At 40.4% G+C, this 25,834-nt stretch overlaps 1 protein-coding gene across 1 annotated transcript in view; it reads left to right on the forward strand.

Moving 5' to 3' along the window:
- The first annotated feature begins 961 nt into the window (after positions 1-961).
- The window catches only part of rab6ba (RAB6B, member RAS oncogene family a), a 220,852-nt gene continuing 195,979 nt past the window's right edge, over positions 962-25,834 (forward strand). Inside the window, exon 1 of the mRNA XM_060918333.1 lies at positions 962-1,104. Within this exon, the coding sequence (XP_060774316.1) occupies positions 1,035-1,104 (70 nt within the window). The 5' untranslated portion in view covers positions 962-1,034. The remainder of the gene's footprint in view (positions 1,105-25,834) is intronic.

The following is a 25,834-nucleotide window of genomic DNA, read 5'->3' on the forward strand; positions in this document are numbered from 1 at the left end:
TGATCAAAAATGCAATATTTGAGAAAGATTTTAGACCTGAACATTAACAGCTTTGTTTATAAATACAGTAGAAGATTGTATTCCTTCAGGTGTATAATTTGATACGACGAAAAAAACGTCAACGTTTTTAAGCTTTGGATCTGTTTTTCAATAATTCATGCATGAGAGAGATATCCATCCATCCATCCATATCTGTAGCTGCTTATCCTACAGGGTCACAGGCAAGCTGGAGCCTATCCCAGCTGACTATGGGTGAGAGGCGGGGTACACCCTGGACAAGTCACCAGGTTATTGCCAGGCTGACACATAGAGAAAAACAACCATTCACACTCATATTCACACCTACGGTCAATTTAGAGTCACCAATTAGCCTAAACTGCATGTCTTTGGACTGTGGGGGAAACTGGAGCACCCGGAGGAAACCCACGCGGACACGGGGAGAACATGCAAACTCCACACAGAAAGGCCCTCGCTGGCTGCTGGGCTCGAACCCAGAACCTTCTTGCTGTGAGGCGACAGCGCTAACCACTGCCCCAACAAATGCCTTTTTAAAACTTCTTCTTAAAAAAAAAAAGAACCTATTTTAGCTCCAAAATCAGCTTTATCATGTAATAGTCCTACAGTGCATTGTCAAGAATATTGTTACATGTTGATCAAAAATGCAATATTTGAGAAAGATTTTAGACCTGAACATTAACAGCTTTGTTTATAAATACAGTAGAAGATTGTATTCCTTCAGGTGTATAATTTGATACGAAGAAAAGGTCAACGTTTTTAAGCTTTGGATCTGTTTTTCAATAATTCATGCCTGAGAGAGATATATTATGAGCTTTTATATGTTTACCGGCTTCCAGCATGACGTTATGCGTAGATGGAGGGCGGGGCCTCTTGCAGAGTGCGCATGCGCGGCAGCTGTGACTCTGCATGGCAGTCCGGTGCAGCATCACAGGAGCCGCGTTAGTGCAGGCAGCAGGCTGAGTGCAGGAGGCGCAATCAGTGGGAACACAAACACAACAACAACTACAATTAAAAACATGTCTGTGGCCAACGACTTCGGGAATCCTTTAAGGAAATTCAAGCTTGTCTTTCTTGGAGAGCAAAGCGGTGAGTGTCACTGTAGAAGAAGTTGTTTTATTTTATTTATTTATTATTATTGTGATGATTATTTTTTGCATGTTTATTCCAGACTGCAACTCTACAACTTTAATAAGTTTGTCTTAATTACTCTTGATCCGATACCTTGATTGATAAAGATCTTTAGATGTTCATTATTTGTTTCAAAGTTATTCACATGTTTACTGATATGACTACTCGTCCAGCTGTTTTCCTGCTGCAGTAAATAACATCCAGGTGATTAAAAACAGATCTGAAAATCTATTTCAGTGTCTAACATTCATCTCATGACTTCTGTATTATAGCTGCTGCACTTGGTATAGGATGGATGTGTCAGTAAATATATAAATAATAAGGATACTGAGACACACCCAGAATGTTGGTGGCTGAACTGAACTTGGGTAGCTGGATCCTGTAGGGTGGTTTATAGTGACATGTCTGTAATCCTGGTGATGGGGATGACCATGTCACCATACCACCATGTCAAATTGGTCATTTGCATCCAAAAAGCTTCTCATGGATGACTGGCAGAACTTGGAGATGGTGTCTAGACAAATAAGCATTCATCAGTTTGGCTGTATATTGACTGAATGAGCCATGTCTCGTTCCTATTCAGATGAGTGGACTGAAAATTGGTTGTGTGCTTCTCTAGAGATTGAGATTTGCATGCAATGGAATAATGTTGCCATGGATCCGCTCTGGGGAATGTCATCTCGCCTCTCCGTTTGCTCCTCACTGTCTTGAGGAACAATGAGAAGTAAAGCTAAAGCTCTCATCCGCATTAGATGTGGCCTCTCCTGCGTGTCACTTGGATTTCTACAGCCAAGGAGGATGTGTGCTAACCAATAAATCATTTCGTGTTCTAAGCCCTCTGACACTTTGGTGCATCTAAAAAGTCTCCTGGTGATGGATTCCTCGCCTTTTTCTAGTCGATAGTGCTGAGTCCAGGCACTGGTTGCTGAAGAGGGAGTAACATGGATCATATTAGAGTACGGCATTGGATTTGTTACATGGTTTATGTCTCTGGATTGGTTATGGGATAATAAAAAGCCAAAAGGAAACATATTGCTATTGCAGTTTACACTTTATTCAAATCATACCTTCCAGTGACATTTGAGAATTATTGTATGCAGAAATGTGGATTGAATTTTATCAAAGAGAAAAATCTGATTAAAACCATTTGGAAGATTGTAAAAATATATCTTTTACATGGAATATAAACCTCAGTTTGGAGCACAGTCACTGAAAAACATCCAGCTTTCTAATATAGTATACTAAATTGACAGGATAGACATGTTGGAGTAAATACTAGACCAGTCGCAAGTATGACATTCTGATTAACTATTAATTGTCATACACATACAGTAATTAACAATTATTCTGACGGTGAAGTGAATATCGGTGGACAATAACCGAGATGAAGTCGAGGTTATTATTTAAATAATTTTGAGTGGTGTAGTGGTTAGCACTGTCACCTCACAGCAAGAAGATCCTGGGTTCGAGCCCAGCGGCTGACAGGGGCCTTTCTGTGTGGAGTTTGCATGTTGTCCGCATGGGTTTCCTCCGGGTGCTTCGGTTTCCCTTACCGTCCAAAGGCATGCAGGTTAGGTTAATTGGTGACTCTAAATTGACCATAGGTGTGAATGTGAGTGTGAATGGTTGTCTGTGTCTATGTGTCAGCCCTGCGATGACCTGGCGACTTGTCCAGGGTGTACCCCGCCTCTCGCTCATAGTCAGCTGGGATAGGCTCCAGCTTGCCTGCGACCCTGTAGGACAGGATAAGTGGCTACAGATAATGGATGGATGGGCTTTGAGTGGTATATCAGATATATTCCATTCAGCTAGCATGATACTGAACGAGTCGAAGACGAATTCAGTATCATGCTAGCTGAATGGAATATATCTGATATACTATGAAAAAAGAGCCAGTATTATTATTACTATTATTATACATACACATTTGATGGAACAATTATAGATTTTATAAAAAGTTAAGAACAGGGGGGTAACTTATCAAAACTGAATGCTGATTCTGATTGAATGTAATTCAATGTTCTGTCAAAGTTTGAACAATAAAAATGGTACAAGTCCAAAATGCCTGAACAACAACCCAACTTGTATACAGGCTATACACAGGTTGACAGTTCAAGTTCACAGTTACTTTTGGTCGTAGTTAATTGTTACATTGCTGTTGTTCAGAACAAAAGGGCTTTGCTGAGTTAAGTCCACGAGTGAAGTCCTCTTGTACGAATCTCCGTCACTTTTCCTCACCTCAAAGTTTGACAATATTTCCACTATTGCTCTCTCTTCCAGTTTTTTGATGTATGTTGGTATGTTTTTCTCTTGTAAATATGCATGAAGGGTATCTAATGAAGTTTTGGTAGCCTTTCGGGTGTCCAGCACGTCTTTCTCTTTAAATCTTCTGCTTTTAATGAAGCAAACCTCGCGGCCATGCTTGTGTACAAACTGTCACAGTCACTTGCTAGTGCGGAAGTTTTACATCCCCGACGCATCTCTTTTCCAGTTTTTTGATGTCTGTTGGTATGTTTTTCTCTTGTAAATATGAGTGATGAACATATAATGAAGCTTTGGTAGCCTTTTGGGTGTTCAGCGCGTCTTTAGTTTCAGTTTATTTATTTAGTGCATAAACCGAGCGCTGAATTAACCCCGTCTTCTCTCTTTCCCGGCCGTCAAAGAAACAATTGTGCGTATGTGCAACAGTAAAGTTTTGTCATTGGATCTTTGCATGAGCTGTGATGTGTGACGTCGTGTTGTAACGTGCAATATTATAACAATATTGCATGCTCAGTCTTCATTGGTGAGAGAGTGGCATAATACATGGAGGTTAAGCGATATGATAACAATATTGCATGCCATCAATCAACCCACTAGAAGGGAACAGAATACATGCTTCTATTCCATGGAAAAAGTGGCCTGTATGTATAATAATCTCCGATGTTCACTGAGCCTGAGACAGATAATTTTTAAAATATAAATACACAGGTGACTATTTTAAAAAATCGTATTAAAAATAATTTTTCAATCTTCAGAAGCAGCATGCAAACGTAATGCGTGCAGACTTGTCACTTATCTATGCTGAGTCACATAAAATACTTTGTTTTGAAATAGATAAAATAAATCACAATTCCACCTTACCTTTGAATAGTTTTAGAACAAACTTTGTAGCATCTTTAGTGTTTTTGGGAACAGCATTTTCTTTCAGCATTTGTAATTCTTCCTCACTTACGGTAACTGATTGGCCACCATTTTGCCGAGTCGCTCGAGGTGATTATCGATAAATAATCCGAATGTCTCAACCAATCAGCACACATGATTTCCTATAATCACCTCTGTATTTATACTAATTGTGATTAATGGTAATATGCAATTGTCTTTTCTGTTGACTTTATGCCACTTAAATGCTCAAATAAGTTATGGCCATGGCCTACTGGTTAGAGAAGCAGCTTTGGGACTAATTTCGCTGGTTCGATTCTCTGGACCAGCAAAAATGCCTGAAGTGCCCTTGAGAAGACACTGAACCCCCAACTGCTCCCCAGGCTGCTCTGGGTATGTTGTACGTCACTCTGGATAAGTGTCTGCTAAATGCCTGTAATGTAATTGAAAAAGAAGCCTTTGTCACATGTACATTCAAACACAGTGAAGTTCCTCCTCTGCATTGAACCCATCTGAAACAGTGAACACATGCATGCAGACACAAGTGAGCAAGGAGCATACACACACAGAACAGCAGGCAGCCAGGGTTAGGTGCATTGCTCGAGGGCACTTCCCTCACGTTTTCCCTCCTGCTGGTCCCCGGAATCGAACTGGTGACTCTTTGGGCCCAAGGCTGCTTCTCTAACCTTCAGGCCATGGCTGCCATTGGATGATGAATTATTGGCACCCATTGTAAAAATGGGTAAAAAGCTCGTGATAAAATACCTTCTTGGTGACTGAATGTATTCTCACACTGAAAATACAAGGGAGCTCTAATCCTTAATTGATCCTACCTTCAATTAAATTTATTTAAATAAACTAGAAAACTTATTTAACAAAACCACAATGCATCACATTTGTTGGCACCCCTGCATTTCAAACATGACATAACATCTATCCATTATCTATACTGCTTATCTCTCAGGGTCGCGATGGAAGCTGGAGCTAATCCCAGCTGACTGCGCGAGAGGTGGGGCACACCCTGGGCAGGTTGCTAGTCTATCACAGGGCTAACACAGAGGTGGGGTTTACATTAGACCGTATCAGCAGATCATCAGATTAACGTTTTTAAAACGATTTGCGTGCACATAGCAATGCCAATACATGATTCGCGTGCACACAGCAACGCCAATACACGGATACGCTCGGCTCCGCAGGCATCCTGCGCTCCAAATCACTCCGCCCTGAACAGCGAGTGCCCTCTGGAGGGTGCGCACTCCGGCCCTGCGCAGCTCACAGAGCGCGCGAGTGAAGCGCACGAGCAGTGATTCGGGACTGAGCCGCTGTGTGTGTGATCCCAGTGCATATCGGGCATGCGCGTCACTTACCACTTGCAAGTGGAAGGATGGCAAGCCTAAAGACAATCATAACTACACAATGGGCAGTATTTGCATCAGTATTTGCAGTATTTTCATACTTTTATACTCTTTAATGAAAGGTGATACAAGGCGGAAGTCCGCGCTGTTTTTCAGCAGTTGCGTCACATGACCAATGCCAGCGAATCAGGAAGGTGGATGTCACAGTGACGTTGTCCAATGACGACGCCAGCTAGAGCTCAGCACAGCGTATCCGCGTATTCTCAATGTTTACACAGCACCGGACCAGACACAATCTGGATTGAATACGTGGACCCTGGCGGATTCCCGTTTCCCGGCGTTTTAATGTAAACGGACAGTGCATCCGCGAAGAAAACGAGACAGATATGGTCTAATGTAAACTTGGCCAGAGAGACAGACGGCCAGAGAGACAGACAGCCATTCACACTCGCATTCACACCTATGGGCCATTTAGAGTAGCCAGTTGATCTAATTTGCACGTCTTTGGACTGTGGGGGAAACCAGAGCACCCGGAGGAAACCCATGCAGACACTGAGGCCCTGTTTACATTATTTCGAATCAGTGGATCATCAGATTAACGTTTTTAAAACGATTCGCGTACACACACAAAATTTCTGTGCCCGCAACAAAACCGTTCCCCGTGCACACAGCAACGCCAATACATGGATACGCTAATCACATGACTAATTAGACGGCACGTCACATGATCCCAGTGCATATCGGGCATGTGCAAGTCACTCACCACTTGCAAGCACATAAAGTGTGTGAGAGATTGAGTGAGCGAGTGAGAGAGTGAGCAAGAGAGTGTGAGAGGGAGGAGAGAGAGAGAGAGAAAGAGAGAGCAAGCGAGCGAGAGAGTGAGAGAGCATAAGAATCAAAATTTGAAGTTCTTTATGGAAATCAGGGACGCCGTGTCATTGGGACTAAAGAGGAGAAGGTTTTTCAGCAGTCACGTCACATGACCAATGTGGCATGACCAACGCCAGCGAATCAGGAAGGTGGATGTCACAGTGACGTTGTCCAATGACGACGTCAGCTAGAGCTCAGCACTGTGTATTCTCGTTCCTCAATGTTTACACAGCACCGGATCAGATACGTACTGGGTTGAATACGTGGGCCCTGGCAGATTCAAACTGTTCCGCCTGTGGAGTCGTTTCCCGGCGTTTTAATGTGCACAGACAGTGCATCCGCAACGACAACGATACGGATACGGTCTAATGTAAACACCACCTGAGAGAACATGCAAACTCCACCCAGAAAGAGAAAGGCATACATGTCAACCCCTACGGATTTCCCGTATTCCCTACAGATTTTGGCATTTTAAAAATGGTACGGGCGTAGTGGTATTCAACTACGGATTTTTCTACATTTTCACCTTAAAATTATTTTGATTTATTACCATCAAAAAAATCGTCATGAAATACGAAAATGCATGGGAGCTGCCATTTTCTACATTTAGAATTACTCAACCGGTACTTCCGCTAGTACCAACAAGCCATTCCGAATGTCTGAGCATGCGCAATTGTGATTTTCCTGCACACCGAGCGGGAAATAACAGCACATGTAGCGTAACAATAGACAGGTCAAGATGTCGGCACCACCAAAGAAAAAAAACTCATCTCATTATCTCTAGCCGCTTTATCCTGTTCTACAGGGTCACAGGCAAGCTGGAGCCTATCCCAGCTGACTACGGGCGAAAGGCAGGGTACACCCTGGACAAGTCGCCAGGTCATCACAGGGCTGACACATAGACACAGACAACCATTCACACTCACATTCACACCTATGGTCAATTTAGAGTCACCAGTTAACCTAACCTGCATGTCTTTGGACTGTGGGGGAAACCGGAGCACCCGGAGGAAACCCACGCGGACACGGGGAGAACATGCAAACTCCGCACAGAAAGGCCCTCGCCAGCCACGGGGCTCAAACCCGGACCTTCTTGCTGTGAGGCGACAGCGCTAACCACTACACCACCGTGCCGCCCCAAGAAAAAACTCAAAACATCTAAAACCGGAGGTCGCCTTCTTCCCGAATGGACAGAAACTATGAAACTACTTCAATGGAATAATTATCGCTTCCAAAATGGGTGCTGAGTATGTCAACTGCACAATTTGTTGTAGAGACGTGAAAGTGTTTGCCTCTGGAATTTACGACGTGAGGGAACACATGAAATCTCAAATGCATGTGAAGAATGCAAACCAGAAAAAGAGACAACCGTCAATTAATTTCTTCACACAAAAGCCAACAAAGGTTGTATCTGACATTAGGTAAGATCTGATATATTTTTTATTATGCATGAAATATTGCTATGGATTTGGTATGGAAATTATGGATTTCTTTACCAGGGAGTACAGGTGAGAGCCATGAGGGGTTGACATGTATGGAAAGGCCCCAGTTGGCCTCGAGGTTTGAGCCCAGAACCTTCTTGCTGTGAGGCAACAGTGCTAACCACTGCACCACCAGGCTTCCAGAACATGGCTGTACTGTACTGTACTGAGTCTTGTCCTGTAATGCTTGATGAGTTCAGAGATTACAAGCAAGCACTTCTCTATACACAGTCTCAAGTCCTCTTCAGCTCACTTGACTGGGTTTCAGTGGAGTTTTATTCAGGGGACTGGCTTGGTCATGTCAAAAAGTTGAGTCTGTGGTCATTGAGCCATTTGGATATAGGTTTTGGAACATTGTCCTGATGAAAGATCAAATTATGACCAAGATGGAGCATCTTACAGAGGCAGCCAGAAATCTCTCACTACTTCATGGAGTCCATGATGCTGTGATCCTAACAAGGTTTGCAGGTCTTTGGCAGAGAAACAGCCGCACAGCATCATGTATCTTCCACCGTACTTAACAGTAGGGAGTGAGTTCTTGTGTATATATTAGATGAAAGGAATTTCTTTCTTCTGGCACACCTTCCAAGTAGTTGAACCCATCTGAAGCAGTAGGAGACATCTAATTGGGGATTTAGAGTGTTGGTGACCCAAAATGCTGCCATCTTCTGCAAACGTCTCCAGTAGTGATTCTTGGAGGAGTTCTTACCTCTGTAACCATCCTCTTCACTGGGTGTGTAGGAAAAATACACATCCAGGCAGGTTCATTACAGCTTCAGTTGTGTTCAACTTCTTCATTACTGGCATAACAGCAGGTGTTTTTAAAGCTCCTGCCTAATTTGTGAACTTTTGCTCAGATCATGCGTTTGTTCTCTAATCGTCTCATGCTGATGTATGATTTAAGGCAATTTGGCCTCAATATCACCCCAATGAAAAAGGTAGTCATGAAGACTATTTACAAGTTCCTAATCATGGAAGAACTTAAAGTAGAATTTAACTAGGAACATACTTTAGCTACATTTTGATCCAGAAATTCTAGCAGTGCCAATAATTTGAGAGTTTTATTCATTAAAAATTTTCTTAGAATAATTTACTTCAATTAAAAGTTTGATTTCTTTCAATCATATTTTCAGTTTAAGTAGCTAATTAACCATAAAGACTCTTTTCATAACCACCTTTATCCAGCTTTCCCAAGTGGGCCAGTAATTTTGGAGTTGTCCATCCATCCATCCATCCATCCATCCATCCATCCATCCATCCATCCATCTATCAAATATAAAACGTGTGTATGTATGTATATGGGTCCGTCTCAGAAACTGGTCTCTCATTTGGGACATTATGGTCAAAAAATAAATTTTCTAATTTTACTATTTTTTATTTTTTTGCATTTACCTAACACTCAATGTTTCTTTTGTCGTGTTTAATAAGAATAAAGATAGTATCTTGCTTTATCTGGCCTCCACTGTGAAAAATGTTTGAGTACAATTCAAATGCTTTTGCAAAATTGATTTACATATAAAATAACTACATGATGGGGCGGCACGGTGGTGTAGTGGTTAGCGCTGTCGCCTCACAGCAAGAAGGTCCGGGTTCGAGCCCCGTGGCCGGCGAGGGCCTTTCTGTGCAGAGTTTGCATGTTCTCCCCATGTCCGCGTGGATTTCCTCCGGGTGCTCCGGTTTCCCCCACAGTCCAAAGACATGCAGGTTAGGTTAACTGGTGACTCTAAATTGACCGTAGGTGTGAATGTGAGTGTGAATGGTTGTCTGTGTCTGTGTCAGCCCTGCGATGACCTGGCGACTTGTCCAGGGTGTACCCCGCCTTTCGCCCGTAGTCAGCTGGGATAGGCTCCAGCTTGCCTGCGACCCTGTAGAACAGGATAAAGCGGCTAGAGATAATGAGATGAGATGACTGCATGATGAAGAATTAAAGCCCCTCCTTCACAGATGAGTGAAAATATTGAATAAATTTTCTCTTTTTGATTGCTTGGGTTAAAAATGCCAAATTATGATGACTGAATTGATTATTCACTTAAATATGAATAATATGATACATTTTGGGTATTTGATATGGCGAAATAGGACAATAGGACACAATGGAAAAATCAACACACCAGAAAGGTGAGAATAATGGCAGTGGTAAAAGAACAGCGACTGTACCGGCTGAAGGTCGCGTGGGTCTCTGCTGTGGCGCGCGAGCAACAGGACATCACTACCGCCCCTGATGGAGCGCGAGCCGGGGGCGGGGCAAAATGACTAGCCGTAGATTCTATCCTAAAGTTCGATCTAAATTGACCATGGTTGCAAAATATTGGCCAAAAATACGCAAACACTACAAAATATGAAAGTAAGATGAAAAAGAAACATTCTATTGCCTTATACTGCAAGACTAAAACAAAATAAAACAGTCAAAACTCACCTTTTCAGCGATAACGTCCGAACAGATCACTCGTGTAACAGAAAGACCGCAAATGGAAGCACGATCAACTTCTAACTGCTGGAGTGGAAAATTCCATTCTACACATGCAAATTGTTAATGTGTGTCCTTCTCCGCACACAAATAACATGCTACAGTAAAAAATAGACCACAACTCATTTTATAGCTCAGAAATTCATACAAGACCAGCTACCATTGTAACATATTCTGTAAGAAACATATTCTATACCTAACTTTCAGCTTTCGTTTTAAAAAACAAAATCACAGATTTATAACTAAATTTTTATATGGCGTAGTAATTTTAAGTTACTACTTTTGGTGAGGTAGTGACCTTGACCCTGAGGCTTTCCGTTTAGATCAAAACACACGATCATATTGGTTTTGGGTATGCGGGAAATGGAGTTACAATGGTGATCAAATATTTTGCATGATGTTTTATTACGGTTATGATTATTCTGTGAGCGCACCAATCCTTAGGTGTATAAAGTTACAACTTAAAATACAATTAGTGATAACTGTAGACTTTTCAGTGGACTACAACCTTTTTAAGGGAATGCGATGTCGTCAACCATTTATCATGTCCCAGATCAAGCTGCCATTTTTTCCACAAATTTGCAGAATTTTTGCCAAATTCTGAATAGAGTATTCACATCAAAGATTTAGTTTTATCTGTATTATTTCTTTCGTCATTTTATTTCAAATTAAAACCAACATCACCATTCAAAACCATATAGTTTATTGACTGCGAGTATATTTAGTGGGGTACCCCCACAGTACACAGTTTCTGAGACAGACCCATATATATATATATATATATATATATATATATATATATATATATATATATATATATATATATATATATAATATTTTACACACACGTGTATGACAACAAAACCCATGTAAATTAACAGTATATTAGATTGTATTTGTTGTTATCAGATCAACAATTGTGGCTGAGTTTGCAAGTCCACTAAATGTTATTGATAGATGACCGAGTTACAAAGAATTTATATTAAGAATCTATTTGCAGACTGCTTATATTTATATATAAACATGACTGAAATCTCATTATTAATAGTAATAACATCAATCCCGATTAGCTCAAATAATTATATTTAAGTGATTATGTAGAAATTGTGACAAGCCTAAATTCTACAACCCCGATTCCAAAAAAGTTGGGGTGCTGTGTAAAACAAATAAAAACAGAATGTGAAGATTTGCAAATCATGGAAACCCTATATTTAATTGAACATAGTACAAAGGCAACATATCAGATTTTGAAACTGAGAAACTTTGTTTTTTCGAAAATATATGCTTATTTTGAATTTGATGTCAGCAACACGTTTCAGAAAAGTTGGGACAGCGGCAACAAAAGACTGAAAAAAAAAGTTGAGTAATGCTAAAAAAAAAAATCTAATTTGGTTAATTGGCAACAGGTCAGTAACATGATTGGGTATAAAAATAGCATCCCAGAGAGGCAGAGTCTCTCAGAAGTAAAGATGGGGAGGGGTTCACTGCTCTGTGAAAGACTGTGTGGGCAAACAGTGCAACAATTTAAGAATAACGTTCCTCAATGTAAAATTGCAAAGAATTTGGGGATCACATCATCTGTGGTACATAATATCATTAAAAGATTCAGAGAATCTGGAGAAATCTCTGTATGCAAGAGACAAGGCTGGAAACTGAGACAGTTCATTACTGCATCTAGAAATGCAAGTTAAAATCATATATAAACAGGTGTTGGCAGGCAAAACAAACCTCGCCTGGTAGCACATATTTTAGTGTTCTAACTGATTCAATCTCACGAGTGTGATCTCTGTTCTTTCAAGGTCACTAATACTAATGAGAACATTTTGTTTCATAAGTGTAGTGTAAAGACTCTAAATATCTGCCAGAAAGCTAAAAAAAAATCTTACAAAACTTATTTGATTTTTCAGAAGGACCAAACAAAAGCTGTGATAATCAAAAGGTAAATTTTCTTAAAATAAACACCAATTACTTGATATTGAATCAGTAGCCTTGGCAAATCACGAGGTGAATTTTGTTTATCTTTTTATTTGTTGATTATCTTCTGATACTACGAAGTTATAACGAGGTTTCTCTTATTTTGTTTCTAGTTCTGATTAGTTCCGAAGTTTATCAAGAAATACAATGGGTAATCAAACTTGATCAGGATAAGTGCTGATTGCTTACAAACGCTGTGTTCTAAATCACTCATTCGTTCACTCCGCCCTACTCACTATCTAGGGAATTACTATATAGAGGACTATATAGTGAGCTCATTGATTAAATGATAAAACTTCTTTGCCGCGGCCTTTTTTTTTTTTCCTTCTTTGCCGTGACACTACTTTTCATGATGCATTCTGAGATACTTTGAGTGCATTATTTGGGTGTAATAATGCTCACCATACATTCGGACAGCACTACAAAATGGCAACCTGACTATGTAGTCCACTATATAGTGAGTAGGGAGTGATTTGGGACACATTCGGGACATTGGGACACCATTTGCACCAAAACCAATTTTGACCTTTTTGGTGACCTTGACCGGATGACCCTCAAAATGTTGGAGGTTCTATTTGAGACCAATGCCCATCTATCCTGAAAGTTTCATGAAGATTGGCCCAGCCGTTTTCCCATAATGTTGCTAACAAAAAAAACAAAACAAAAACAAAGAAACCCCACCAAAAACAATACCTTGCCCCCCTGGTGGACTCTGTCCCAGGCAAGGTAACAATATCCAGAAACACCGCCACTGCCAAGCTCTTTTATGATGGACTGAGGTGAAGTGGGAAATTGTCCCAAGGTCTGATGACTCAAAAGTAGTAATTCTTTTGAAAAATCATGAACACCATGTCCTCAGGGCTAAAGAGGAGAGGGACCATCCGGCTTATCAGTGCACAATTCAAAAGCCAGCATCTGTGATGGCATGAGGGTGCATTAGAGCACATGACATGGGTAGCTTGCACATCTGGGATGCTGAATGATGTATACACATTTCAGAGCAATATGCTGCCATCCAGACAAAATCTTTTTCAGGGGAGGCCTTCCTTCTTTCAGCAAGACAATGCCAAACCACTTTCTGCACATATTATACCCTAACTGCATGGCTCTGTAGTAAGAGTCTGGATGCTAAACTGGCCTGCCTACAGTCCAGACCTGTCTCCCATTTTTAAAACATTTGGCGCATTATGAAGCGCGAAATATGACAAAGGAGACCCTGAACTGTTGAGCAACTGAAATTGTATAACAGGCAAGAATGGGACAACATTTCTCTTTCAGAACTACAGTAATTGGTCTCCTCAGTTCCCAAATGTTTCCAGAGTGTTGTTAAAAGTAGAAGTGATGTAACACAGTGGTAAACATGCCTCTGTCCCAACTTTTTTGAAACGTATTGCTGACATCCAATTCAAAATGAGCATATATTTAAAAAAAAAAAATTCTGTTTCAGCATTTGATATGTTGTTTTTGTACTATTTTCAATGAAATATAGGGTTTCCATGATTTGTAAATTACTGCGTTCTGTTTTTATTTACAGTTTACACAGCGTCCTGACTTTTTTTGGAATTGGCGTTGTAAAGAATTTTAAGCCTGCTGTTAGTTTAATACCCTGTTGTGTTGCTGGTTTAAAGTAACATCATGACAGCATCTCACATGGACAATCTACGAACTAAAGTGTTTTCAGTTCCATCAAGGACAGGCTTTTGCTCCATTGTGTTACCTCGAATGAATTTCTGCCATTAGACTTGATGCTTAGTCAATAACCTGTGCTACAGCTCTCCTTTGTAATGGCTGGTGAAGCAGTAACGCCACACGATTTTGTTCTCACGGTTTGAGACGTATTGATTTTTGTTGCAAGCCTGTGTTTTGCGTTGGTCCACAATTATGCTGAAAGAGTACCTCTGAAAGACGGTAAGGAAATCCTTTTTGAATGTACTTTAATGGATAATGGGATGAAAGTGAGGGCATGTTAGACCCTGCCACAGGAGATTAAACAGGCTTTGCTGCCAGTGTTCTTAGTGAAGTTTATTCTATGGTTGAATAATTATCTGTATTTACTGGCTAATTTTGTTATTCTTGGTTTCATAATGCAACTTTGCTGATTTGTGCAGCATGCTGTTCATCTTGGCATGTTCCCAGTATCACGCAGCTCATACTGCCTCTTTTTATGTCTGCTAATTTGAGTCCTAATACGCATTTTCCTTCCTAGACAGCTCATGTACGTCTCCTCACATTGCTAACGCATAGCAATTAGTAGCAGTGATACTTTGGAATATAAACAAGTCTTGCAGCATTTGTGTTCGACCAGTCTCAAGGGACAGGAAGAGAAAGGAAAATATAGGCTAGTATGACTGGAGAGGGAGGCAGATAAGGGGATTGAGGATGAGAAAGAAGAGAGGAAAGTGGCCAGAGGGAATCCATTGGGTGGAGAGGAAAGAGTCTCATGCTAAATGTGGTGGGAGATTAGAAGACTGTTCAGATAGAGCTGCTCAAGCAGTTCAACCCACCGTATTTGTAATTCTGAAAACGAGATGATGCTCTGAATTAAGCATTTCAACCGAGAGTCTCCTGGTCGTCGGTTAGGCTGAGTGAGATAACGCTACTGTGGTCCGTTATCATGCTTTGGCACACCGCACTGCCTCAGGGACTTTCTCCTTCCTCCTTCTGTGTTTTGCTGATGCTGGACAGACGGTCCAGTAGCAAACTTTGATTGGCTCCCCCCACTGGTGGCATGCTGGTGGCCAGACAGCCGTGAATCCCACCTGGGCTTATGCCATCATTTATTATCACGAGTGGTGGTGGTGGTGCATGAAAAACACAGCAAGCACACAACATGTTTTAGTCCATGGAGTTCTGATGTGTCAGGACCATTTCTTCTGCCCCATGGCTCAACCCAGTTTCTCAGAATCCTCAGCCAAACAATGAACTGCAAACCCAGTCGCATGACTCGTCGCATTGTTCCAGTGCCCTGGACTTCTGATCACAAGCACCTGGTCCCAGTTGGTACAATCCTTATAAATGGCTCAGACTTTCAGTGTATATTTGCCAAGTCTTGTCCTGAATATTGAGCCTTTTGTTTGTGGACACTTTTCCAGTGTTAATCATTTCTGTTTTGTTTGTTTAGTTAACTCTGTCTGCTGATCACCTGATACTTTGCCCGGATATTGACTTTGAGTTTGGTTTGGGATTTGTCTTCGGGGCTCGATATTAACTTTTTAATCCACTCATCCAGTCAGACAAGCACCAAGATTTTTCACTTGTCCTGACCTTTTTTTATTCCTATGTGTTTACTAGTTCAATGAAGGGAAAGCAATTAACAAAGTTTATCAAAAAGTAGGTATAGTTATGATAATCATTTATCCTTTAATGATTTATAATTTTTCAGTAAAACTCAAACTTTAATTGTAACAATAAACAAAAACTATCTAATGCCCCGTTATGGTGCATGTCTTGTTAAAACCCATTACCTGATCTGCAGTTTTAAGAGTTAGACTCTCCCAAATTCAAAGCTTCTGGAGGAAATAAAGTTAAATCTTGATTAATCCAGTAAAATGTGAAGTCTAAATTAAATTAAAGAAACGAAACCGAAAGAAAACAAGTTGGATATGATGAGGGTGACAGAATCACGTTGTGAATGAAAGCAAACCGTAAGTGAGTTTGGCACTGTTGTAAAATTCCCCAGAAATATTTTATAGTAATGTTTGATGTGAACCATACAAAAGAAAAATACAATAAAAAGTCTGAATGAAATGAAGATTCACCACAGATATTTATTTTAATGAGGTGTTTGATTGCCATTTTGATTAATTCAAAGTCTAATAATCTATAGGCTTCTCAAAGCTAGTTGATTACTAGTTTTGTTGGAACTTACTGATGTCACTCTGGAATAATTTCTATAAAAATGGTGATTTTCAACAATCCCTAAAAGATGTGGTCCCAAAAAGATATAAAAGCATAAGGTATTACTATATTGTCTAGGGCGGTTATATGTAATACTTTGAGTAATTTTCTCTCATCTGTAAACCAAGTTAGATAGTAGAAGAAGAAGCCTTTGTCACATGCACAGTGAAATTCTTCCTCTGCATTTAACCCATCTGAACCAGTGCGCATACACATGCGCACACAAGTGAGCAGTGAGCGCACACATGTACCCAGAGCAGCGAGCAGCCATGCTACAGCACCCAGGGAGCAGTTGGGGGTTAAGTGCCTTGCTCAAGGGCACTTCATCCCAACCTTCAGCCAAGGCTGCCCCATGTTAACCTAACCGCATGTCTTTGGGTTTGCGGAGGAAACCCATGCAGACACGGAGAGAACATGCAAACTCCACACAGAAAGGCTCCTGCTGGCCACTGGGCTTGAACTCGGAGCTTTCTTGCTGTGAGGTGACAGTGTTAACCACTATGCCACCACAGGCCTATAGAAAATGACAATATACGTAGACTACTTATACTATTTATGTAAACTGCCTATTATCCCCTTTTTTTCCCCTTTATATTCTGCTGCAACTTTAAGCAAGTCTTCAATGAGTCTGGTCTTATCATGTGGCATTAGCAGCTCGCCAGCTAGTATAAATAATCTACACATGAACAATTGACACTGTTAAACTCACCTCAGTATGTCTTTTTACAATCGTTTACCCCACCGTGGGCAATGCTAAAGTCACAGTTACAAACAGTACAGCACGCAATGCTGTCATTATTTTTTTGCCCCATTAGGGGACACTTTTGTGTAGTCTGAGGTGAAGTGGGCTTTGTATTTTTGTTTTTTGGGGCACTTTGCCATGATGCTCCTGGATACACTAAACTGATGGACTCTCAGTCCAGGAGAGAAGATGTAAAGCCCGCCCACACAGAACACTGATTGGTCTACTTAGCAAGACAGAGTGTTCAGGATGCGCTCTCTCTCTCTCTCTCTCTCAGTCTGGGAGAGAAGATGTAAAGCTTGTCCACACAGAAAACTGATTGGTCTACTTAGCAAGACAGAGCAATCAGCATGCACTTGCGCTCTCTCTCAGGGCGCTGCTATATCAATATGTGGAAGACTCCTGGAACTTCCAGGACAGTTGGGAATAATTCAACTTGTCCCATCGGACAAGCAGGTGCGGATTTGACTTGTCTGGACTGAACATTTAGTTGTCCCGGACAGTCAGACTACCGTTAATGTCAAGCTCTGGTTCAGTAAAACCCTAGCCTGGGCCCACCCATCCTAAGTGTGACGCAACACGAGGGCCTGTTGTGAGCTTAGTCTGGCAAGGCAAGCTATCTCCAGCTCTTCCAAGCTCCCGAAAAATTGGGAGCCAATCAACTTTGAGCATCTCCAACGGCCCTGGGTAGAGGCATGTTCAAGGCAGTGACGTAGTAGAACTGCGACCGGAAGCCATAGATTGTTTACAGAATCTATGCCGGAAGCGCTTCATTCACTAGAAACATTACGAACATGGAGCAGCGGCAAGCCTTTGACACAACGGTAGATGCTGTATTGAAAGCATTCAATGGGAAGTTCTCATTGAAAACGGAGCAAAGAGCAGCCCTGGAGGTATTTATCTTCTTCCTGTTACTCAAGCAGTTTCCGTCGCGTCACATACGTCAGAGGAAAGAGTGATGTGATTGGTTTAAGCTTCGTCACCAGCCTTTTCTGGCTTCGACCAGTAGCAAACTGAGGCATTTCAGGGAGGCGGGTCAACCACGCCTTTGGGAAACGGTTGGGCTTAATATCTTTGCCAGACCAAATGCTCGCAGAGCTTTGAAGTCGCGTTAGCCAGACTAGTAAAACCCTGCACTTGCATTCAAGCCCTGTCTGTGCATGATGGCTGTACAGTATATTAGACAGCTATGTATAGAAATATTTGTCTGTCTGTATAGTCAAGAATCTCAGTAGAAAATTTCTTTCTTGCAGCAGGACTGTTCAAACAATTATCAGCTGCAATCTGGTAACCCCTTTAGCTTAGCCATTCAGATACCAAGCTTCATTAATAAGACCCAGTTCATTTGAAACCTGAAAATGAAACATCTTGTAAGAGCTGAAATCAAGACTGATGTCGTGGAATGAGGAGAAAGAGGACAGGAGTTTGGAAATGTTCAGCGAGAAACATGATGAATGACTCGTCTAGAACTTTGTCCTCTGTTTCTCTGGCTGTCATCCACCTTGAAATAGCTTCTGTAGTTAAATCCATGGACTTTCAAGCCAGTTGGCAAGTCGTGTAGGGGCTTATTTTTTTGCTCAGCGGTCTGTGGAGCCTAGTCTCATTGACAAAGCAGTTTCTTGCCAACTTCCTGACTTGGTATAATGAACAAAGCTATTGTGAAAATGGTTCACACCAATTACTTTCCCTCGACACCCAGTCAGCAGGTGGCCGTGCTCTCCAAGCGAGTCAGTCTTGGGTCATCCATCGTCATTCAGGTAGTCTGAGTAAAATGATATGATAATTCACTGGATTAGATTTGCAGTAAGAGTTTATAGTGGCAGTATGTGTTTTACTGATTCACTGGGTTGCTCACATTAGCTCTGATCAGGAGGCAAATCTGTTAATCAGCATGTCTCTAGGCAACAGTATTCTGCAAGTCCAACGACAAATGAAAGCTGGAATGTTCTGTACACTTGGGACATGTGACTCCGCCATTCTGCCTATTGATTTGCTGTGATGTTTACTCAGGATCTTAATGATAATGGCTGAGATAAATGCTTCCCTCATTTTTAATGCTGTTGGTACTTGATTTTTGAAGAGCTCTCATACAGTGGAGAGATGAAACGGTGCTCATTTGCCTGAACCTTTTGGTGGCAGTTATTGTTTGCTTTATTGAATGAGCCGAGTAGTTTCTTTGGTGATTTTTGTTGTTGTTGCTAAAGCTAATAAAGCAGGGTTCAGTAGTCTTTAACTTTTATTAGCTTTATTTAGGTTTGATTAAGCCCATAATTCAGTGCACCTTGGTGTTTAAGAGCCCCAGTCTCGAGTGTTACATTTAAGCTTTTTTTTTTCCTTTTTATATATCAGATGAATAATATAAACTGGTTTTGACCAGATATTAATTTTACTCCTGTTTTATTTTTCCAAACTGTTCCTGTGAGTGCACTGAGGGCTTCATTTACAATTGAACATGTGATATATGGAATGAGGTGACATGCTGTGTAAACTGTTATCTGTGCCATTTATTCTTTCCGAATAATAACCACAAAAATCTACAGACAGAAAACCAAACCGTGCCACTGTTTTATAAGCTGAGAAAAAATGATTGGAATGGAAAAAACAAAACAAAACTAGATCTAGACATAATTACACTGGCTCCTGGGACAGCAGTTCATTTTATGTAATGGCCATTTTTACTTTACCTGCAGATAATTAAGTTATTCCACGACATTGAGTCGTACATGAGCTGATAGCTGATGAGGCACGTAACACAGAGTTGGTTATAAGCCATGTATGATGAGATTGAGTGAGTGAAATAACTGTTTTATTCTATCCACATTCACTGGATTTGGAGAAACGGAGCATTTTTATTTTTTGCAAATTCAATAAATAAAAACTTTATACAAAACGTCCGACAAAATAATTTCCGCTTAGAACATAAACAAACCCATGAAATGACAGTAGCAATTTGTGAAAAATGCTATAATAATAATTCTTGAAAAATAAAAAAGATACACTCTTAGCATCAAATACTTTCATTCCATATTTTGTTGCTTTTTTTTGTATTTTTTTTTTTTAGTGGGGTTTTGTTTCTGAATAGTTTTTATTTCGTCCTCAGTTGGTTCAGCAACACGCGCCGCCATTTTGTTTTTCTCTATTCACGGTATATGAGCTGATATCCTAGTAGTAGGGTAGCCAATCAGACCATGTGATTGCTCATATCCAGTGAATGTGGACAGAATAAATCTGTTAAATTACCCCACAACTAAAAAAGCTTGAACAGTAAGGCAAGAGGGAATTTTACAGGTTTATTCAGAGGGCGACACGTTCATCAATGAGAAGTACAGTATATAACAAGTGTAACTCAACCAAGGAATATAGCGAATGCAGTAAATCCCATGCAGTTTGAAATGTTGTGAGCTGTGCTTTGAACTTTTATTTTAAAGAACTGTTGTAGAAATTGTTTCAGCATTTCCACACATGGCCACTTCCAGCAGCGTACAAGGTTTTCTGTACTGCTGATGCCTCTAACCCAACTGATTAGCTAATTATCACGCCCTTCAGGAGCTGGGTTAAATGTACTGGGAGCAGTGAAAACATAACACTGGCTACAGCAGTGGCTCTCCAGGCCTGGAACGGAGTATCTTTGCTCTAACACATTAACCCTTCCCTCCCCAGAGCCTTGATTTCTGCAGACTTACAAAGCTCTTTTTAATTATACATAACTCTTAGTTGATTGGTCAGGCTTGTCAAGTCTGGTTATGCTCCTGTGGGAGCCTGTACATTCATATACGTGTGTGTGTGCACACCTATGAAATGCACAGTCTGTTGCTCTCACAGCTTGCTTTTCTCTTTAGTGCTCGGTGGTTCCCTCTTGCATTTTAATGAGAGTCACTGGTGAGTTTCCTTTGTCCTCACACTCCCTCTTCGGCATTTATTTTAAACAAACTGTCTCTCGAATGAGTTGCAAAAAGACCATTTTTCAAACTTTTAACCTTTTTATTTATATTCTAAAATGTGATATCCCTTATCTACTGATGGCATCTTGTATTCTTAATTCTGCTTATTTATTTATTTATTTAGGCTCATTTAAAGATTTTGCATCATCTCCATTATGTGCTAGATGTAATACTGCAGTGAGAGGCACCAGAAGACATCAGTGTGCTTGTGTCGGAGCTTTTGGGCAGGGCACTCACTGATCATATCACCTTAAACAATGTTATTATTAATTAATGTATTTATTATAGTTAGAGGCTCATTTGCATATTGGCATATCAGTATATCAAAGGCCAGTGTTGCAGAAAAAGTTAAAACTCGATTATGCAGCCCTAATGCTATAAAGCACTGGACAAGCAAAATGTTATCATGATGTTATCTTTTATGTTAGACGGTTTTCTTGTAGAAATGTCTCTGAGCTTGTCACTATGGTTACAGGTAATATTCAAGGCAACAAGATGAGAGTTGGTTCTGGCCTTGTCCTAAAACACAGTAAGCTCTGCAGTCCTGCTTTAAGTTCACAAGGAAATTGTAACTACCACGGCTTGCTGCGGTAAGGTTACACGAAAAAGACTGCAGATTGTATTTCACAGTCGAGTTATTTATTTAACCCTTGTTTTCTGTTCAGTCCTGAGCAGTATTATGTCCCGCTGGCTCACACCATCACTCTAATATTTACAGAAATGTGTGTAATATTTTCAAGTACACTGTATATCCTTTTTCCTAATTGTGTGTAAACATGCTTTTATATTTTGGTGGAGACCCCATATCCCAAAAGGGACAGGAATATCTGACAGTTTGAACCTTTTGAAGGAAACCAGGGTGGGTTTTTTTTTTTTTTTTTAAAGGAACTTGGAGTCCGAGCACAGGGTCATGATGCAGTGCCCCTGGAGCAGAACATGTTAAAAACCTTGCTCAAGGGCCCAAAAGGGGCAGCTTGACAATGCTAAGGCTTCAACCTTGGCGTTCTGATCTGTAACCCAGAGCCATTGAGCCACCACTGCCTACATTATCTTTACAAACATTTTTATTTCATCTTACTACTCCACTTGTGCTTAGAAAAACTGAGCCTTGCACATAAATGGGAAACAGTTTTTAGCATTGTAACATGGTTTATTTTGTATTGAAATGTTAAAGACAATGCGATTTGTTTAAAAATAGATTTTCACCAACTGGAAGCAATCAAAGCAATATATTACCAATGAAAAAATTCACTAGGGGATCATACTTGAACAAAAATATGCGACATGCAAAACATGCACATACTACACTGCCTGGCCCCCCAAAAAAGTCACCATTTTGATTTAAATAAGCAAATACTTAAGAGCCTTTGATTTGATAATTACTGCAGGGATTATTGTGTTTCAGCTGGCAACAATAATTTTAACCCTAACTGATACAGTGAGTAGCTTCTCATTTCTGAAGCAGTCATTTTGGAAGACATGTCCCGTGGTCATGGAAAAGATGGTACTGTTTTTCAGAAGGGTCAGATAATTGGCCTGCATCAAGTAAAGAAAACACATGGAAGAAGATTCTCTGGTCAAATGAGACTAAAATTGATCTTTTTGGCCTTCATGGGAAAGGCCATGTGTGGCGCAAACCCAACACCCTGAGAACACCATTCCTACAGTGAAGCATGGTGGTGGCAGCATCATGCTGTGGGGATATTTGTCATCTGCAGGGACAGGAAAGCTGGTCAGGACTGAAGGAAAGATAGATGGCACGAAATACAGGGCAATTCTGGAGGAAAACCCGTTTGAGTCGGCCAGAGGTTTGAGACTGGGACAAAGGTTCACGTTTCAGCAGGACAACAGCCCTAAACATACTGCTAAAGCTACACTGGAGTGGTTTAAAGTGAAACATTTAAATGTCTTGAATTGGCCTAATCAAAGCCCAGACCTCAATCCAATTGAGAACCTGTGGCATAACTTGAAGCTTGCTGTGCACCAACACAACCCATCTAACTGGAAGGAGTTGGAGCAGTTTTGCCTTGAGGAATGGGCAAAAATCCCAGTGGCTAGATGTGCTAAGCTAATAGAGACATACCCCAAGAGACTTGCAGCTGTAATTGTAGCAAAAGGTGGATCTACAAAGTTTTGACTTTGGGGGGGTGAATACCTATGCACACTCCAGATTTATGTTTTTTCATCTTCATTATTGTTTGTGTTACAATAAAACAACAATTTTCACCTTTTAAAGTGGTAGGCATGTTGTGTAAATCAAATGGTGCTAACCCCTTAAAAATCCATTTTAATTCCAGTTTGTAATGCGACAAAACGGGACAAATGCCAAGGGGGGTGAATACTTTTGCAAGACGCTGTATGTCCTCTGGATAAACATTCTGACAGAAGAACTGCATATTTTAGGGATGATTGATGTAGTTCAGAAATAAGTGCCATAAATATTACGGCCAGGTTCATTTATAGGACATGACTGATAAATTACGTCACCTTCTGGGAATGCAGCAGGGCTCACCTGTATTCCATGTGGACAGCTTCTCTGCATATGATTGGTTCATGGTGGGTGAGAAAGTCTCAGTTCTCCAGAAGCCATTACCGAAACTGTCTTGATACAAGTCCTTACAGGCAGCCCTTAAAACTGTTTGAGCCCCAGTCAGAATGTATAAAATAAAATAAAGGATTGTGAGGTGTACAGGTTCCCTTGCTGACTGATCTGATCTAATGCTGGTGAACACCCGAAAGCCAGCAGAGGACGGGGAAAATGCTTGATATTTCCTTTCTTTTAAATTATTGGCAAATGTTTCCTCATTTCTTATTGGCAACCAAGCCAAACCTGGCACACATTCACAGTGCAGATGGTAGAAGTGACCTGGGATGTATTCCTTCATCACTTTGGATAATGAATGGTGAAGATGAGCTCTGTGCATTATACAGGAACAGAGTATGTTCTACAGTAATATAGTTAATGTAGTAATGCTCTGACCTTTGCTGATGGAGCCTGCTGTAGAGCACAGTGCATTGATTCAGACGTCGAGGTCAGCAGCACCATAACCAAACTTGAGCGCTCTGAGAAGGCCAGAGCTGTAAATCGCAAAGTAAATGCTGTAGTGACAGGAGAGGTGGAGTCGTTCACCCAAGATTTCCCATAATGCTTTGCTCAGGATAATCACTTAATGAGTAATTGAGACAGAGATATTTTTTTATGGCTTTTTGCTGTGCAATATATTAAAATAAACCAGTTAATCTATAATATGTCATGGTAATCGATTGGTTTTAATTTGTAAGAAACTAAATTAATACTTTGTTTATTAATTTAATGTAAATGTATTGATATTTAGATGGTCAAACTGCTCACATACCACGATAAATTATTTAGAATTTAACTATAATAAACAAACTGCTTATTTCTGTGATATCAGCATTGCAGAGGTTAATGTCGTAGTAACGATGAACTGTATTTTTTGCAGCCTTAACAGAAAACATAATGAGGGGAAAAATCAGAATGTTGATGTAAAGGTGACCAGGATTTTTCTTGGTTTGCACAGTTTGTCAGTAAAACGAGAGAAATTTGCACAGAGCAAAAGTTGTATGAGAAAAGCTAACAGTAAAACCAATGCAGGGGACAGAAACAATGAAATTGTACTGTTTTATCTCAGACTTATTTTATTTGTAAACCAGAACCTGTGAATTTATATGACCTGGAAAAAAAAGTTGATGTACAAATCTGCCTAGCTCTGATCATGAAAGATGGCTATATATATATATATATATATATATATATATATATATATATATATATATATATATAATACATACACATTAGCTATGCATCGTTTTATACACACACATTAGCTATGCATCGTTATTAGATATGCATCGTTTCCACTTTTTTTTAGTATACTGTATATAAACTATTCTGAAATAAGTTTATTACTTGTCGCCCTGTATGAAATCATCCCAATAAAATCTTGGCTGAAGAACAGTCTTTGCGATAATGTCTTTTCACGAAGAATCCTCAATCAACCAACATATGATTTAGAGAAAATGTACTACGTTGTGTTTGTCATCGATCAGCACTATCTGGGTTTGTGCAGGAATTGATGACTTGCAACCATGTGATCAAAATCTGCTACATCATGAGCGTCTGCCATGATGGTGGATACACAGCAACCAGGATGGCAGCCGCTGAAAGCGTGTCTGTAAACAATGCTGAATTTTCTCAATATTACCATGATTTGAATGGTCGAGCGAAGACTCAATACAAAGAGAAGATACACTTAGGTCCATATATATTTGGACACTGACACAAATTTTGTTTTTTTACCTGTTTACTGAAACGTATTCAAGTTATAGTCATATAATGGACATGGACATAAAGTCCAGACTTTCAGCTTTCATTTGAGGGTATCCACATTAAAATTGGATGAAGGGTTTAGGAGTTTCAGCTCCTTAACATGTGCCACCCTGTTTTTAAAGGGACCAAAAGTAATTGGACAGTTAACTCAAAGGCTATTTCATGGGCAGGTGTGGGCAATTCCTTCGTTATGTCGTTCTCAATTAAGCAGATAAAAGGCCTGGAGTTGATCTGAGGTGTAGTGCTTGCATTTGGAAGATTTTGCTGTGAAGAAAACATGCGGTCAAAGGAGCTCTCCATGCAGGTGAAACAAGCCATCCTTAAGCTGCGAAAACAGAAAAAACCCATCCGAGAAATTGCTACAATATTAGGAGTGGCAAAATCTACAGTTTGGTACATCCTGAGAAAGAAAGAAAGCACTGGTGAACTCATCAATGCAAAAAGACCTGGACGCCCACAGAAGACAACA

This window comes from Neoarius graeffei, chromosome 4 (genome assembly GCF_027579695.1).
Source record: "Neoarius graeffei isolate fNeoGra1 chromosome 4, fNeoGra1.pri, whole genome shotgun sequence".
Taxonomy (NCBI): Eukaryota; Metazoa; Chordata; class Actinopteri; order Siluriformes; family Ariidae; genus Neoarius; species Neoarius graeffei.